We start from the raw sequence: 13,125 nt of genomic DNA on the forward strand, positions 1-13,125 counted from the left end.
ATGCTGGGTGCCCCTCAGAGGCCCTGGGGCTGGCCCTGTGATCAATCGGGGAGTCGGAAAATACCCCTGGTTCTGCCCGTGTGCCGGATGGGGCTCTCAGAGGGGCTGGGGCTGGGGCTGGGGGTGCTGAGCTGGCCTGAGGAGGGTGGTGGAAACCGGAGACAGAATGGCGGAGGGAGAGAGCACTCCAGACACAGAGCCCTGAGGAGGCAGGGGCACCCCAGGCACGGGGAGCACGTGGGGCCCATGGGAGGCTCTGGAGGAGACTGGGCTGTGCGCCCCTGGGAAGGCAGCCTCGGGGACAGCCCTAGACTCCCACCTTCAGTGAGGACAGCAGGAGCTATGGCAGCTGCTTGAGCAAGGGGGGCAAGGGAGCAGTGACGAACGCTTGCAGGTTCTGGGGAACAGCTTGACACCTCTTTAGCTCACCTTTGGAGCTCAGGGCCAAGTCGGCAAATACAGATGAACCCAGAGTGAGGAGGGTGGCTAGGGCATCACGCATCTGGGGTCTAGACTGCTGGAGCCAGGGGGAGGCGGGCCTGCCGTTCTGTGAGCCTGCTTTAGATTAGGGGTGTGGTCCCCTGAATTGGGAATAGGCCACGGCATGGCGTGGGGGACCACCCCTCCTCCCCGTTCCCAGATGCGTGTGAGCAACCTGGGGTCTCACGGCGGCCCTGGCCCCCGGCGTTGTCCTGCACAGCCCAGGAAAGCGTTGGAGGCTGATGGTGGTGGAGATAGTTTTATCTCTGAGCAAACATTCCATCTGGCTGTTTCCAGCCTAGAGATGGTAAAGGGACTTTTCCTTGGCTCCTTCCTGGCCTGCCAGCAGCACCAGCCTAATTAACCCGACAAGCGGGGCCTCCCCAGCCAAGAGACCTTGCACCGCCTTCCCTCCAGCCAGATTTGGGGATCAGCGTTGTTTTTAACTGTTCCTATCACCATGTCCCACAAGGCAGGAGTCCTGCCATCTCGGAAGGCCAGCCTCTAAACAGGTTCCCTGAGTGTGAGGTCAAGAGAATATTAGAAAGACATGCAGCTATCTACAGCAATCCCCAGTGGTTGCTTGCTTATTTAAAGGTATAACTTAAGACACATTTAGCACCTCAGGCCTGCCTGAACATGGCTGGAGAAGGTATTTAAGTAATTTTTAAAGTACATCAAAACAAGGTTGGGCGCGGTGGCTCACACCTGTAATCCCAGCACTTTGAGAGGCTGAGGTGGGTGGATCATCTGAGGTCAGGAGTTCGAGACCAGCCTAGCCAACATTGGCAAAACCCCATCTCTACTGAAAAAAAAAAAAAAAAAAAAATTACCCAGGCGTGGTGGTGTGTGCCTGTAATCCCAGCTACTTAGGAGGCTGAGGCAGGAGAATCACTTGAACCTGGGAGCTAGAGGTTGCATTGAGCAGAGATCATGCCACTGCACTCCAGCCTGGGCGACAGAGCTGTCTCAAAAACAAAAATTAAAAATTAAAATAAAGTGCATCTAAACAAGAAAAACCCTGCTAAGGGCCAGTCTGCTAGGTGGCGTATGGGTCAGCAGAGCTGGGCTGGGAGCTGCGATGCCTCCCCACCGAGGCCACCAGAGGCTGGGCCAGCCGGCCTCCATGCCACCATGGGCACTGTCTCAGCTTCGGGGACTCGGAGCTCCGTGTTTCTGTGGCCTTTTTCATGATGACCAAACACAGGCAGGCATTACTGTGTCCAGGCCCGCCTCCCTACGGGGCAGGTTCTCAGAAGCAAAAACTAACGAGACAGAGTTCCTGCTACCAGAGAGCTCTAGGCCGGCTCTTTGGAATATTCATTCATTTCTTCATCCATTCCTTCAGTATGTCTATGTTGAGCACTGGCCGGAGAAGGTGCTGTCCTGGGGCCTGGGAAATGGGGGTGGATAAGACCAAGGTAGCCTCTTTCCTAAGGAGCTCAGCCAGACCTCAGCCAAAGCTCCTGTCCCCAGAAGCTGAGGCCAAAGGTGGGACCTGAACCCCCCATGAGGCCACGGAGCCCGCAAGTGTCCAGACCCTTTACCTCACACCCCTGCCGTCTCCTGTATGCACCCGACTGCACACGCCCTCACCCCTGAAGGATCTGACACCATGAGCCAAAAACATTTTGCAAAAGGAAAGCAGCTAAGTTCCCATTGTGTCTCCTCTTGGCCATTGGCCTTGCCCCAAACACGCACCGGTTGGTGTATCATTCTGTCTCAATTAATAACATTTGGAAGCCAGCGATGGCAGTGTCCAGCCGACCACTCATAGTGGACGCTCTGATGGGGGCGTGGCATGGGAGCAAGGCCAGCCGCCATCACCCAGTGGGAGCAGAAATCCCCTCCTGGGCCCAGCTTCCGAGGGAAGACAGGCAGGAATTTGCCAGAAGCAAGCCTGAGACGCCATATGCCTGTGGTTTCGTGGCATTGTGTGGCTAGCACCTTCCACACGTGGGGGCTGATTTCATCTTCCAGCGTCACATGCCTTCCCTGAGGGCCTCCCCTACACCCTGGCTGCCTGGGTGTGGGGTGCAAGCCTGCAGGCAGCCACTGTGCTTTCAGTGTCACAGTGGGCCACACTTCACACGAAAGCTGCATTTGGGCAGGAAGTCCCCACCCATGCCCGCTGAGCCTGCCACTGCTGCATCCACACTTTACAGCCAAGGACACTGAGGCCCAGGTACCCATTTCTGTGCCTAGAAGGTGGGATCCAGCTCTGAGGGTCGTCTTCCTACTCCTCCAGGAACCTCTGCCCTCTGGTGTCGGTGGAGTTGAGGAGGCATGGGGGCGTAGAGGGGGCAGATGACTCCCTGTAAAGGCAAAGTGGTCCAGAGGCTGCCCCACCCCAGTACACCAGGCTCAAAGACCAGCTGTGAGGCTACCCGGGGCTGGAGCTTGTGGGAAAGTGCTTCTCACGGAGGGCTCCCGAGGCTCCTGGTATAGGGCCTCCTCTGGCCCAGGTAGGCCTGGCCTGAGCGCTGCAGCCTCACCTGGGTTCCACTGCCTGTGGACGTGAGCTTAAGCTGCTCGGCCCTCCAGGGCCTCTGTGCGCAGCCATCACCCGCCCTAATGGGCCAGGACCTGGGCCTGCTGTTCTTGGGGTGTCCTTCAGCAGGGGCTCCCAGTGTAGCTGGGTCCAAACACGTCTCGGGGTCTGAGGCCTCTCAAGGCCGAGCCTGCCTGCAGTGAGAGCCCCACTCTGTCCCTGCAGGAGATTGTGCTGGTGGTGTTCTTTGGGACGGAGTACATGGTCCGCCTCTGGTCGGCCGGCTGCCGCAGCAAGTACGTGGGCCTCTGGGGGCGGCTGCGCTTTGCCCGGAAGCCCATTTCCATCATCGGTGAGTCATGCCTGCCCTGTGGAGGTGACGCCCAGGTTTCCAGACCAGGAAGGACCCCCAACAGAGAGTCCCCTGAGGACTGGGGAACCCCAAGGCCAGCAGTGGGGTGACTGCCTGGGACCCAGCACAGAGCATTTGCAGTCCCCCACCACCTCTGCACTAAGACCTTGATCACGGTGGTGGGAGTGGGGGTTGGTCCCTCGCAGATTCCAGCGAGCCTCGAAGCCCAGCAGAGCTTCACGGTGGGTCACTCGCCTTCGGTGGCCTGAGAACCGTGGTCCAGGCCTAAGGCTCTGCCCTTTCTAGCCCCTTGCAGGGCTCAGCACAGGGCACATCCTGGGCTGGAGGCTCCATGTGGCCAGGACTGGGGTTGGGTCTCCCAGTTTAGGTGCTGCCTGGCTCCCTGTCCAAGGAGTTCCCGTGTGCCCCATCATCAGGGCCTAACCAACTTAATCAGCAAGCCCCTTCCCTACGCGAGAGCAGGGGGTGCGGTCTTTCCTGGAGCCCTGGCTGGTGACAATCATGACAAGCTACCTCTACCCTGTACTCCACAGACCTCATCGTGGTCGTGGCCTCCATGGTGGTCCTCTGCGTGGGCTCCAAGGGGCAGGTGTTTGCCACGTCGGCCATCAGGTGCGTCTGTGCTGTGAGCTCTCCCTGCTGCTCCGAGCACCCTCCTGAGCCGTGGGTGCTCTCACACCCCACCTGCCTTGCTCTGATGCAAGGTGCCCTGGTGCCTGCTGCCCCTGGGGACACTGAGCCGTGCGCTGGGGTGGGTGGAGCAGGCAAAGCATGGAGCGCACGGCTCAGACTGGAGATGCCTCGGGCAGCTCTGGGCTCTGGCCCAGCAGCGGCGCCTCTGAGCCCTGAGGACTTTGGTGATAACCTGACCATTTGGGCACACAGCCTGCTCATCTGCAAACTGGGGTGACCCAAGGGGCTCCCCTGGAAGGCAGTCTGGGGACTGAGGGAATGTGGAGGGACCTGACTGGCCCCCAGCCCCAGCACTATGTGAGCAGATTCAGAGCAGGCTCTGGGGGGCTGTGCCTAAGAGGGAAATTCCAAGGCCCCTGTCAGGATGGAGGTCCACCCAGCCTCCCCACCCAGAGTGGGCATCCAGCAAGGACAGGGACACCCATGCCTCGGCCACCCCCAGGCCCGGAGTGGACGCCTGAGCCCAGCCTTGCTCCCTCAGCCCCATACCGTCTCCTTCCCAGGGGCATCCGCTTCCTCCAGATCCTGAGGATGTTGCACGTCGACCGCCAGGGGGGCACCTGGAGGCTCCTGGGCTCTGTGGTCTTCATCCACCGCCAGGTGCGTGGCCTGATTTGGGGCTGCAGGGCCCAGGGTGGGGCAGGACGGAGGGGGCCGAGCAGCCCACATGAGGACAACTTGGGATGTGTTGTGGCCCTGGGTGCCCAGGCTCAGTGTTCTGAACAGGGCCCAGGATCTCAGAGCGAGCCCCAGGCCAGGGTCACCCCCACCCGGTGCCGGTGACCCTGGCCTGCGGATGGATGATGTGCTCACCTTTGAGCTGGGGCCAAACGAAACGACAGAAATGAAAAACCCAGGCAAATTGAGAACCCTGTCAGGCGGGGCTACCAGCACCCCTTTCCCAAGGGCCGCGCCCAGACAGGCTTAGGCTGCGCTGGCCCCTGGCTCTGTGAGGTGAGGGGCCTCTTCCTCGCCCTGAGGATCTGCTGGGTCCTGGTCCACTCTTGGTTCTGTCACGTGGTGCGAAAGAGAGCCGGGCAATCAGTGGAGCCAGCACAGGCCCAGACGGTGGGCCTAGGGCGACCCCAGGGCTGAGCCTCACTCTGGGGGTAACCCCCAGCAGCTGCTTCCCAGGGTTGTGAGGAGTGGGTTATACGGAAGCCGGCCCTGTGCCTGGGCACCATGCTGGAGCGGTGATCGCTGGGACTTGCTTAGGCGCCTGCACAGGTGGCTCCCAGCCCGCGGCGCCTGGAGCCTGACACCATCTGTTTTCTGGCCTAGGAGCTGATAACCACCCTGTACATTGGCTTCCTGGGCCTCATCTTCTCCTCATACTTCGTGTACCTGGCTGAGAAGGACGCAGTGAACGAGTCGGGCCGCGTGGAGTTCGGCAGCTATGCAGACGCGCTGTGGTGGGGGGTGGTAAGTCAGAAACTTCCAGGCAGGCGGGTGGGGGCGCCCCGGGCTGAAGAGGGGGAGGACACTCGGGTACTGGTGCCTGGAGACGTCAGGCCTTGCTGGCAGGGCTTCTCACCTGCACGCTCACAGCCCCCTGTCCACACAACCGTGCTTGGAGCTGCCTGCACGGGTCCCCACACTGTGTTAAGTGCTCTGGCATAACCGTCCTGAAGTTCTAAACATCTCATCCTTGATTTTGAGATTTGAGCGGCGAGAAGTCTGAGGGGTCACTGGAGCACATGTCGGGGGCTCAGTGGTCTCAGCTTCCCCGTAGCTCTGTCTCCTGCTGACATCCCAGGCTCCCTGTTCCCTGCGCCCACCCCAGCCATCACCCTGGCAGGGGCCCTGGAGGGTGAGGTCAGACCCATGCCTCACGTGTCTCCGAGGGTCCACACAGGCCCTGTGAGCACCCCTGTCCCCAAGGAACCAGACATGCAACAGCAAACAGGAAAGGCCACGAGGGCTCAAGAGACCCCAGGAGAGAGCAGAGAAATCCCGTGGGTCCAGTGGACGCTGGGCTGCAAGTTCTGAGCCCTGTGCAGTGACGACCTAGGTGTAGCTGGGCCCAGGGGGAGCGGGGACCCAGCCTGTGGGCCCAGAGACTACCCCTGGCTGCGAAGGTGGGTTCCAGCCACCTAGAGTGGCCCAGGAGCCTTGGGGAAGCGAGTGTGAGCAGGCAGATCCTGCAGAGGAACGCTAGCCACCCAAGCTCGGTGGGGCTACATGGGGGGCGTGGGCTGGGTGTCAGGCCAAGTATTTGGGGCTTCCTGGAGGGAGTCAGGCTTGCCCATGGGAGAGGGAGAAGTACCACGGAGGTACAGCTGTGGGAATCAGGGCACGTCCTCCGAGCTTCAGGCTACCCAAGTCCCATATCACCTGCATGTAGGCCCAGCAGCGGCTTCTCATGGCTCAGAGGATACTGGCTGAGGCATTGTTAGGGGCAGGCCCAGCCTGCCAGTGTCCCTGTGGGAGTTGGTGGCTGCCTTCAAATCCTTCAGCGAAAACTGGCTTTTATATACACATGGAGCTTGAGGGTTGCTTCTGGGGGAAACATGTGGGTACCCCGAGGGGAGCAGCTGGCTAGAGGCTGGAGTGCAGGGAGGGGGTGACTCCATCCCCTCTCCTCCCACAGCTGCAGGACCGGGTGAGCCGTCCACAGGCCACCAAGGTCCAGGGTGGCACTATCACACCTTGGGGAGTGGCCCTAGGTGTGGTACGGGAAGCCCCAGCACTGAGGTGACGGGGTGTCCCCTGCTCCACTGCCACAAGCCCTTCCCGAGTCTGCCCTCATCTCCTGCCCTCTGGGCTCACTCGGCCCGAGAACAGGTCGTATGGGATCATGGTAGCAGCAGGGGCTGGGGGCTGGGAGGAGGCCACTGAAGCCTGCACAGGGTGGGAGCCAAGGCCTGGGGGCCACACAGGGGCTGGAGCTGGGGGCGGGCAGGACAGCCATGGGAAGCACATGGTGGCGGTGCCAGGACCCAGCCTGTCTGCCTTGAGTCCTCCTTCCAGAAAGGCCCAGCCTCGCTGGCTCTCGGGGCCCCCCTACCACCCTCAGAGCACATCCAGGCAGAACAAGAAGCCGCCCGGTGGCTCCCCAGCCAGGCACGTGCCCCTACGATCGCTGTGTCCCCTCCCTCCCCTCTGCCTTTTCCGGTGAGGCCAGACACCCAGCAGTGGCTCCTGACGTAGGCCGAGTCAGCAGGTTTTCTGGAAGCTTCCAAAGTGCCCGACTGCTCAGAGAAGGCAGGGGCATGCTGACACAGCTCCTGGGTTGGGGCAGGCCCCGGTTTCGGCCTCTGCCTGCCTTCCTGGGGGGCTGTGTCCCGAAGGCCCCAGTGTGGCAGGCCTGAGCAGGTTTGGGCAGAAGGGCCCAGCCCCCGGCGGGAGCCTGCCGGCAGTGAGTGCAGATGGGGCAGGGCGTGCTCAGGGACGGACTGCCAGAGCCAGGAGAGTTCCCAGGAGGCTGGTGGCGAGGTGGGCAGTGAGGAGCCAGCGGCGCGGCGGAAGCCAGTGGGTGCTGGCCCCTGCATGGCTGATAAGCGGTACCCAGCCTTCGGTGCTGGCCTGCCTGCCTTCCCAGCCGCCCGCTGGAGCTGTGGGCAGCGGACGCTACCCCCCAGCCCCCCAGCCCCCCAGCCCCCCAGCCCGCGGCAAAGCGGCCCTCCCACTCCCACACCTGTGCAAACATCCGCCCGCTGGCCGGGAACACGGCCCCTTTGTGCCCGGCTTGGCATCAGTGCCCTGGCCCGCACTGTCAGCTGCAGCCTGAGCCTCGGCCATTGCGCCCTGGCCTGGCCATTGTTCCCGCCAGGCCCTGCGCCCCTGGTCGCCCCGGGCCCCCCGCCGCCCGGGGCTCCGGGGCAAACAGCTCCCATTCAGCTGCCCTGCAGCTGTCGGGGGGAGCGGCGCCTGAGGCCTGAGTTATGGGCTGTGTTCCTGGCATTTCTCGGACAAACAGAACTCGAGAAACGAAAGAAGGGGTAGCCCAGATGGGGGCTTTTAAGCCAGTTTGCCAATTCGCAACTGCGCCCTGAGTAGTTGTTTTCTTTCAGCTCCTTTGTCCTGGCTTCCTTTACCCCACAGGGAGTGCAGCTCGGCCCCCGCCGCTGGGCAGCCAGGCCTGCTCCACCTCGGTGCGGGTCCGTGGGGTCGGGGCTGCCACCGGCCCTTACCAGGTGGGGGCGGGTTCCCGAGGGCCAGGCCGTTCTCATGTTCATGCTGCATCTGCCCCAGGCCTCGCCCGGACTCTGTGGACTCCTCACCCCTGGGACACGCCCTGGGGGTGCTGGAGCTGCCACAGCCAAGTCCAAAAACTGCTGGGCCCAGAGCAACAGAAACGCAGGAGCTCTCAAGGCGGGAGCCCGACTTACACGCGGGGCTGGCCCCTCTGAAGGTGCAGGGAGAACCTCCCCTCCCCTCCCCTCCCCTCCCCTCCCCTCCCCTCCCCTCCCCTCCCCTCCCCTCCCCTCCCCTCCCCTCCCCTCTCCTCCCCTCCCCTCCGCTCCCCTCCGCTCCCCTCCCCTCCCCTCCCCTCCCCTCTCCTCCCCTCCCCTCTCCTCCCCTCCCCTCCCCTCCCCTCCCTCCCCTCCCCTCCCCTCTCCTCCCCTCTCCTCCCCTCCCCTCCCCTCCCCTCCGCTCCCCTCCGCTCCCCTCCCCTCCCCTCTCCTCCCCTCTCCTCCCCTCTCCTCCCCTCCCCTCCGCTCCCCTCCGCTCCCCTCCCCTCCCCTCTCCTCCCCTCCCCTCCCCTCCCCTCCCCTCCGCTCCCCTCCGCTCCCCTCTCCTCCCCTCTCCTCCCCTCTCCTCCCCTCTCCTCCCCTCTCCTCCCCTCCCCTCTCCTCCCCTCCCCTCTCCTCCCCTCCCCTCTCCTCCCCTCCCCTCCCCTCTCCTCCCCTCCCCTCCCCTCTCCTCCCCTCCCCTCCCCTCTCCCAGAGGCTGGAGACTCCATTCGTCCCCGCATATGGTGGCCTCACTCCTCTGAGTCAGGCCCCATCTCTCATAAGGACTCTTGCCATCGGCTTGAGGGTCCAGCCAGGGAATCCAGGAGGAGCTCATCTGACTGAATCTTCAAACAGCCTATTTCCAAATATGATCCTGTTTTGTGGGGCCAGGTGGGCATAAATTAGGGGGGATGCAGTGCCACCTAGAACACTGGGTGGCCTAGGTGGACTTCCTGGAAGGTCCCTTGCCTTGCTGGCCACCAGTTTCCACAGTGGTCCAGTGAGGGTGCCGACTCAGTGGCTGAGTGTCCCCTCCGGCCCCCTTCCCTGAGAAGGGTGGGGATACCTGATTTGGATGTGAAAAGTCCCGGATCCCCTAAGTGTGGCGCCCGCCCTGGCTGCCAAGGCGTTTGGGGAGAATTTAAGACTTTTCTTTGCCCTTCGAACAAAATGCGTTTGTTTGTGTTAAAGTTTGAGTGGAGGGAAAAGTCGTTTTTGCAAACACGGGCTCCTCTGTTCAGTGCCTGAGGGTCTCTCAAAACAGGAGGCGGCCAGGCTCTGTTTACCCCTCTGCATCTAAATTTAGAATTGAGAGTAAAAAAACTGGAATCCCATGCCTACATTTCAGCCACCTTTTGAAGCAAAGTCTGACTGCCTGCCGTTCACTCTCTCCTCACCTGGAGGCTCTAAACACTCCCGCCTCCCTGGCAACACTGCACCCTGGCAGGGCAAGGCCTGGAGGGGTTGGGGGCTGCTGCAGGGGTGTGTGTGAGGGTAGGGCCTCCAAAGCAGTCACAGGCAAGCCCTGTTGGCACTGCCCAGGGGAGGAGTGGTGTCAGGAAAAGCTGGAGAAGCCAAGGCACAGGAGCAGCCCCCCACCTAGCACCCGGGTCAGGGTTCTTCCTCCTCCTGGAGTTCCCTGCAAAGGGGAACAAGTTCACCTGCCCTGCTGAGTGGGCCTGGGGACAGAGGCAGAGTACATGCCTACCGCGTGCCTGCCTCAGTTTCTCCATCTGCACATGGGAGACAGCAGTCCATCTCCCAGGGCCAATGCAGGGCCCACTGTGAGGGCTGCTATGAGGACTGCAATCCCAGAGGCTGCCACCCATCCCTTTGCTGCGGAGACTTTCCCTGGACCGAAAGGGCCTCCTGGTGAGCCTGGCCTCTGTTTGTGGACTCATTGGCTTGTGGTCCTGCTCTGTGCCAGGCCCTGCCAGGGGTTCGGGCAGCCCTGTCTTGCTCTCTCTGTCACAGTCAGGGCCAAGAAGCATGGTGTGAGCTGGGGCTGGCCTGTGGTGGTTCACAGGTGGGAACCCCTATGGGAAGTGCCGCCAGGGTGCCCCTGCAGGACTTTCTCAGCCTGAGAGCAGGGAGGCCTCACTGAGGAGGTGACGTCTGAGCTGAGACTTCCAGGCACAGTCCCCTGGGCCTCCTGCAGGCAAGGCGCTGAGCCTGGCTGTGCCTCGGGAAGGATGCAGCCTAGTGCCATGGGGGTGTTGACAGTTTCACCAGCCTGTGTGTGGGGCTCCAGGCTTTGTGAGTGAGAAGAGGACCCCATGCGATGGGGAGGCCTGGCGCTCGTGAATTTGTGTTTGTTTACTTACTTTCTCCGGCTTAAAGGAAGCGGGTTTATTTTGGGGTGTGTGTTTGCTTTTGCCCTGAGTGTCTGTGAGCTTGCTGGCTTGTCCCTACCCCGACATGGCAGCGTCAGTCCCTTAGTGGCCCTTCCGGGGAGCCAGGCCGGAGTCTCCAGGGCAGCCCCTCAGGGGCTGGGCGAATCTTTGGAATGTGCTCGGTGTCCCCTCAGACTGTGCGTGGCCTGTTAGAGCCCCAGAACCCCTGGCCCCACCCTTCTCTGCCCGAGACAGTCCTGCCTCCCACCCAGAGGCCTTCCTCTGTCTACAGCTCTCCCTTCCCTAGGCCACCCCCCAAGGCCCCTCTCCTCCACCTGTGCCAGCCCTGCCCTCCAGAGTGTCACCCACATCAGAGGGGCCCTGGCCTGACCTGTCCTGAGGAGTACACATCTCTGAGCTCTGCATGGAGAGAGCCCGCCAGCTAGCGGAGGTCCAGAAGGCTCTAGACTGAGACTCTAGCCTGAGGCTCCAGACTGGGTCTCTAGCCTGAGGCACTAGACTGAAGCTGTAGACTGAGGCTCTGGACTGAGGCTGTAGACCGGGTCTCTAAGTCTGCAAGTGACACCAAAGCACTTTGCAAATTCCAGGAGTGAGCGACACACTGGCCACATGCCAAGCTCTCACCCAGCAGGCACCCCATGAGAAGTGTTTTGTGATCGTGCACCTTCCTGAGAGGGGGAAACTGAGGCACAGAACAGGCTGGGGCTTTGCCTTAGGCCAGATGGACAGGGCGAGAACTGTCTCCCACACTCAGAGCTGCAGTACCAGCCCAGCCTTCCCAGCAGGGCAACCGCAGGACTGCCAGGCAAGGTGAGGGTGCCGGGTAGGTGGGCCCTCACACACAGGGCATTGTCCCACACCCCCTGGAAGCACTGAGACAGGCATCGTGCCATGAGAGGGGACACCTGCCTGGACCTCTGTGCATTCAGCCTACTGCGTGTTTGGAACTGAGGCTGAGGGCGCAGCTCTGGGAGATCCTGTGTGGGCTTCCTGCCAGGCTCTAGAGAGAGGACCAGGCCTGGGAGGGCGCCCTTGGCCCGGAGCCTCCATGAGGGGCCTTCTCGTGGCTGGGGCCCCAGCCCAGCGACCTGGGAGTGGCTGTGGCCACATGAGATGTCCCAGAGGCCCCCCACCCTCTGGAGCTGTGGGGCTGAGCCTGAGTGCTGCACTCTCCCACCTATATCCTCGGGTGCCTCTTCACGGGCAGGCTGGGCCCTCAAGGCCGGGCCAGGTCTGGGCCTGTGCAGTGGCTGAAGCAGCCTCTTGGCCCATCTCGGGTTTGCCCCCTGCCTTTGAGGAGTCACAGCAGGGAACATGGGTCCTGCAGGCCTTGGTCCAGCTATCTGCCCGGCCACTTTCTAATGGGGATCCCTCAGCACAGTGACTGCCCAGCCTCAGTTTCCTTCTCCATAATCTTGACCTGAGGGTGCCAGCTGGGATGTGACGCCTCTGGGCTGCCCTTGCTCCCACTCTTCGCCACCCCTTCCTCTGGACAAATGACCACTGTGTCTCCAGCTGGGCCAGTGAGCTCTGGGAGTGAGCTGGAACTAAGGTTTCTGGGCTGGCCTCCGTCCTCCCCTGGAGGCCAGCCTTGAGGAGACTGCTTCTGAAAGGAGAAAATAGAATCCCAGTGTCAGCTTCTCAGGGTGGAACGCTGGGATAGAAGCTCCCCAGTGCCTCCCGCCCCTTCACACGGGAGTGAAGACATAGGCAGGCCCATGGGCGGGGGGTGGGGGAAATGCTCTGACCATGGGGTGTGGGCACCCCACTCGCCCCCCACTGTTCCTGCCACGGGCGTGACTTGATGTGCCTCATGAGGCCGGCGCCCTGGCAAGGAGCTGTGGCGGCCCAGGAGACAGGCATGTGGGTCTGCATTCCAGGTGGCGGGCCATCAGGGACCGTCCCCAGCACGGCGGTCATAAAACAGCCCATTCCTGAGCTGCTTGTGTCTCAGTGCAGGAAAAACAAACCGCTCTGCAGGGAGGGGCCATTTCCTCCTTGACTTGAGGAGGAGGGTCTGGGGCCGCGTCTGGCAGACAGGCAGGCCAGGCAAAGGCGAGCAGGGTCCTGGAGCTGTGTCCTGCTGCATGTGTGCTTTCCACGGTGGGCAGACTCCCAGGAGCACTTCTGGGGCTGGCCTTTCTCTCCCGTCTGGGGCACCCCTGCCTTCTACTGACCACCCAGCCAACCAGCCAGCAGGAGCCCACATGCACCCAGCTCGGCCCCAGGAGGTGATGCCCCCACCCTCCGCGGCTCTCATCTGTTTAGGGCCAGGTTTGGGAGGTGGTCGTACCTGAGCAGTAGCCAGCTCACCTGCTCACCTGACCCCGACTCCACGGCCAGCCCCCTCCCATTCCACCTTCATCATGGAGTTTCTGTGTTACATTTTTAAGTAAATCAAAATATGACATTTTCTTTTAAAAAGTCATGATTTTAAAACATTTTAAAATAATTTAGTGTCATTATTAAAGCGACGCTGAATACGCCAGTCCTGTGCCATTTGTCTTGGTGCCTGGGTTTGCTGGTGCCCCTGACACTTAGCACCCAAGACACAAG

General features: G+C 61.9%; 1 protein-coding gene across 3 annotated transcripts in view; it reads left to right on the top strand.

The window, feature by feature from the left end:
* KCNQ1 (potassium voltage-gated channel subfamily Q member 1) overlaps positions 1-13,125 on the top strand; it is a 393,190-nt gene that overhangs the window by 115,779 nt on the left and 264,286 nt on the right. For all 3 annotated transcript variants that reach the window (XM_039471158.2, XM_074401856.1, XM_074401855.1), the window contains exons 3-6: positions 3,197-3,323; positions 3,878-3,956; positions 4,541-4,637; positions 5,319-5,459. In XM_039471158.2, coding sequence (XP_039327092.2) covers positions 3,197-3,323; positions 3,878-3,956; positions 4,541-4,637; positions 5,319-5,459 — 444 coding nt within the window. The remainder of the gene's footprint in view (positions 1-3,196; positions 3,324-3,877; positions 3,957-4,540; positions 4,638-5,318; positions 5,460-13,125) is intronic.

Source organism: Saimiri boliviensis, chromosome 6 (genome assembly GCF_048565385.1).
Source record: "Saimiri boliviensis isolate mSaiBol1 chromosome 6, mSaiBol1.pri, whole genome shotgun sequence".
Taxonomy (NCBI): domain Eukaryota; kingdom Metazoa; phylum Chordata; class Mammalia; order Primates; family Cebidae; genus Saimiri; species Saimiri boliviensis.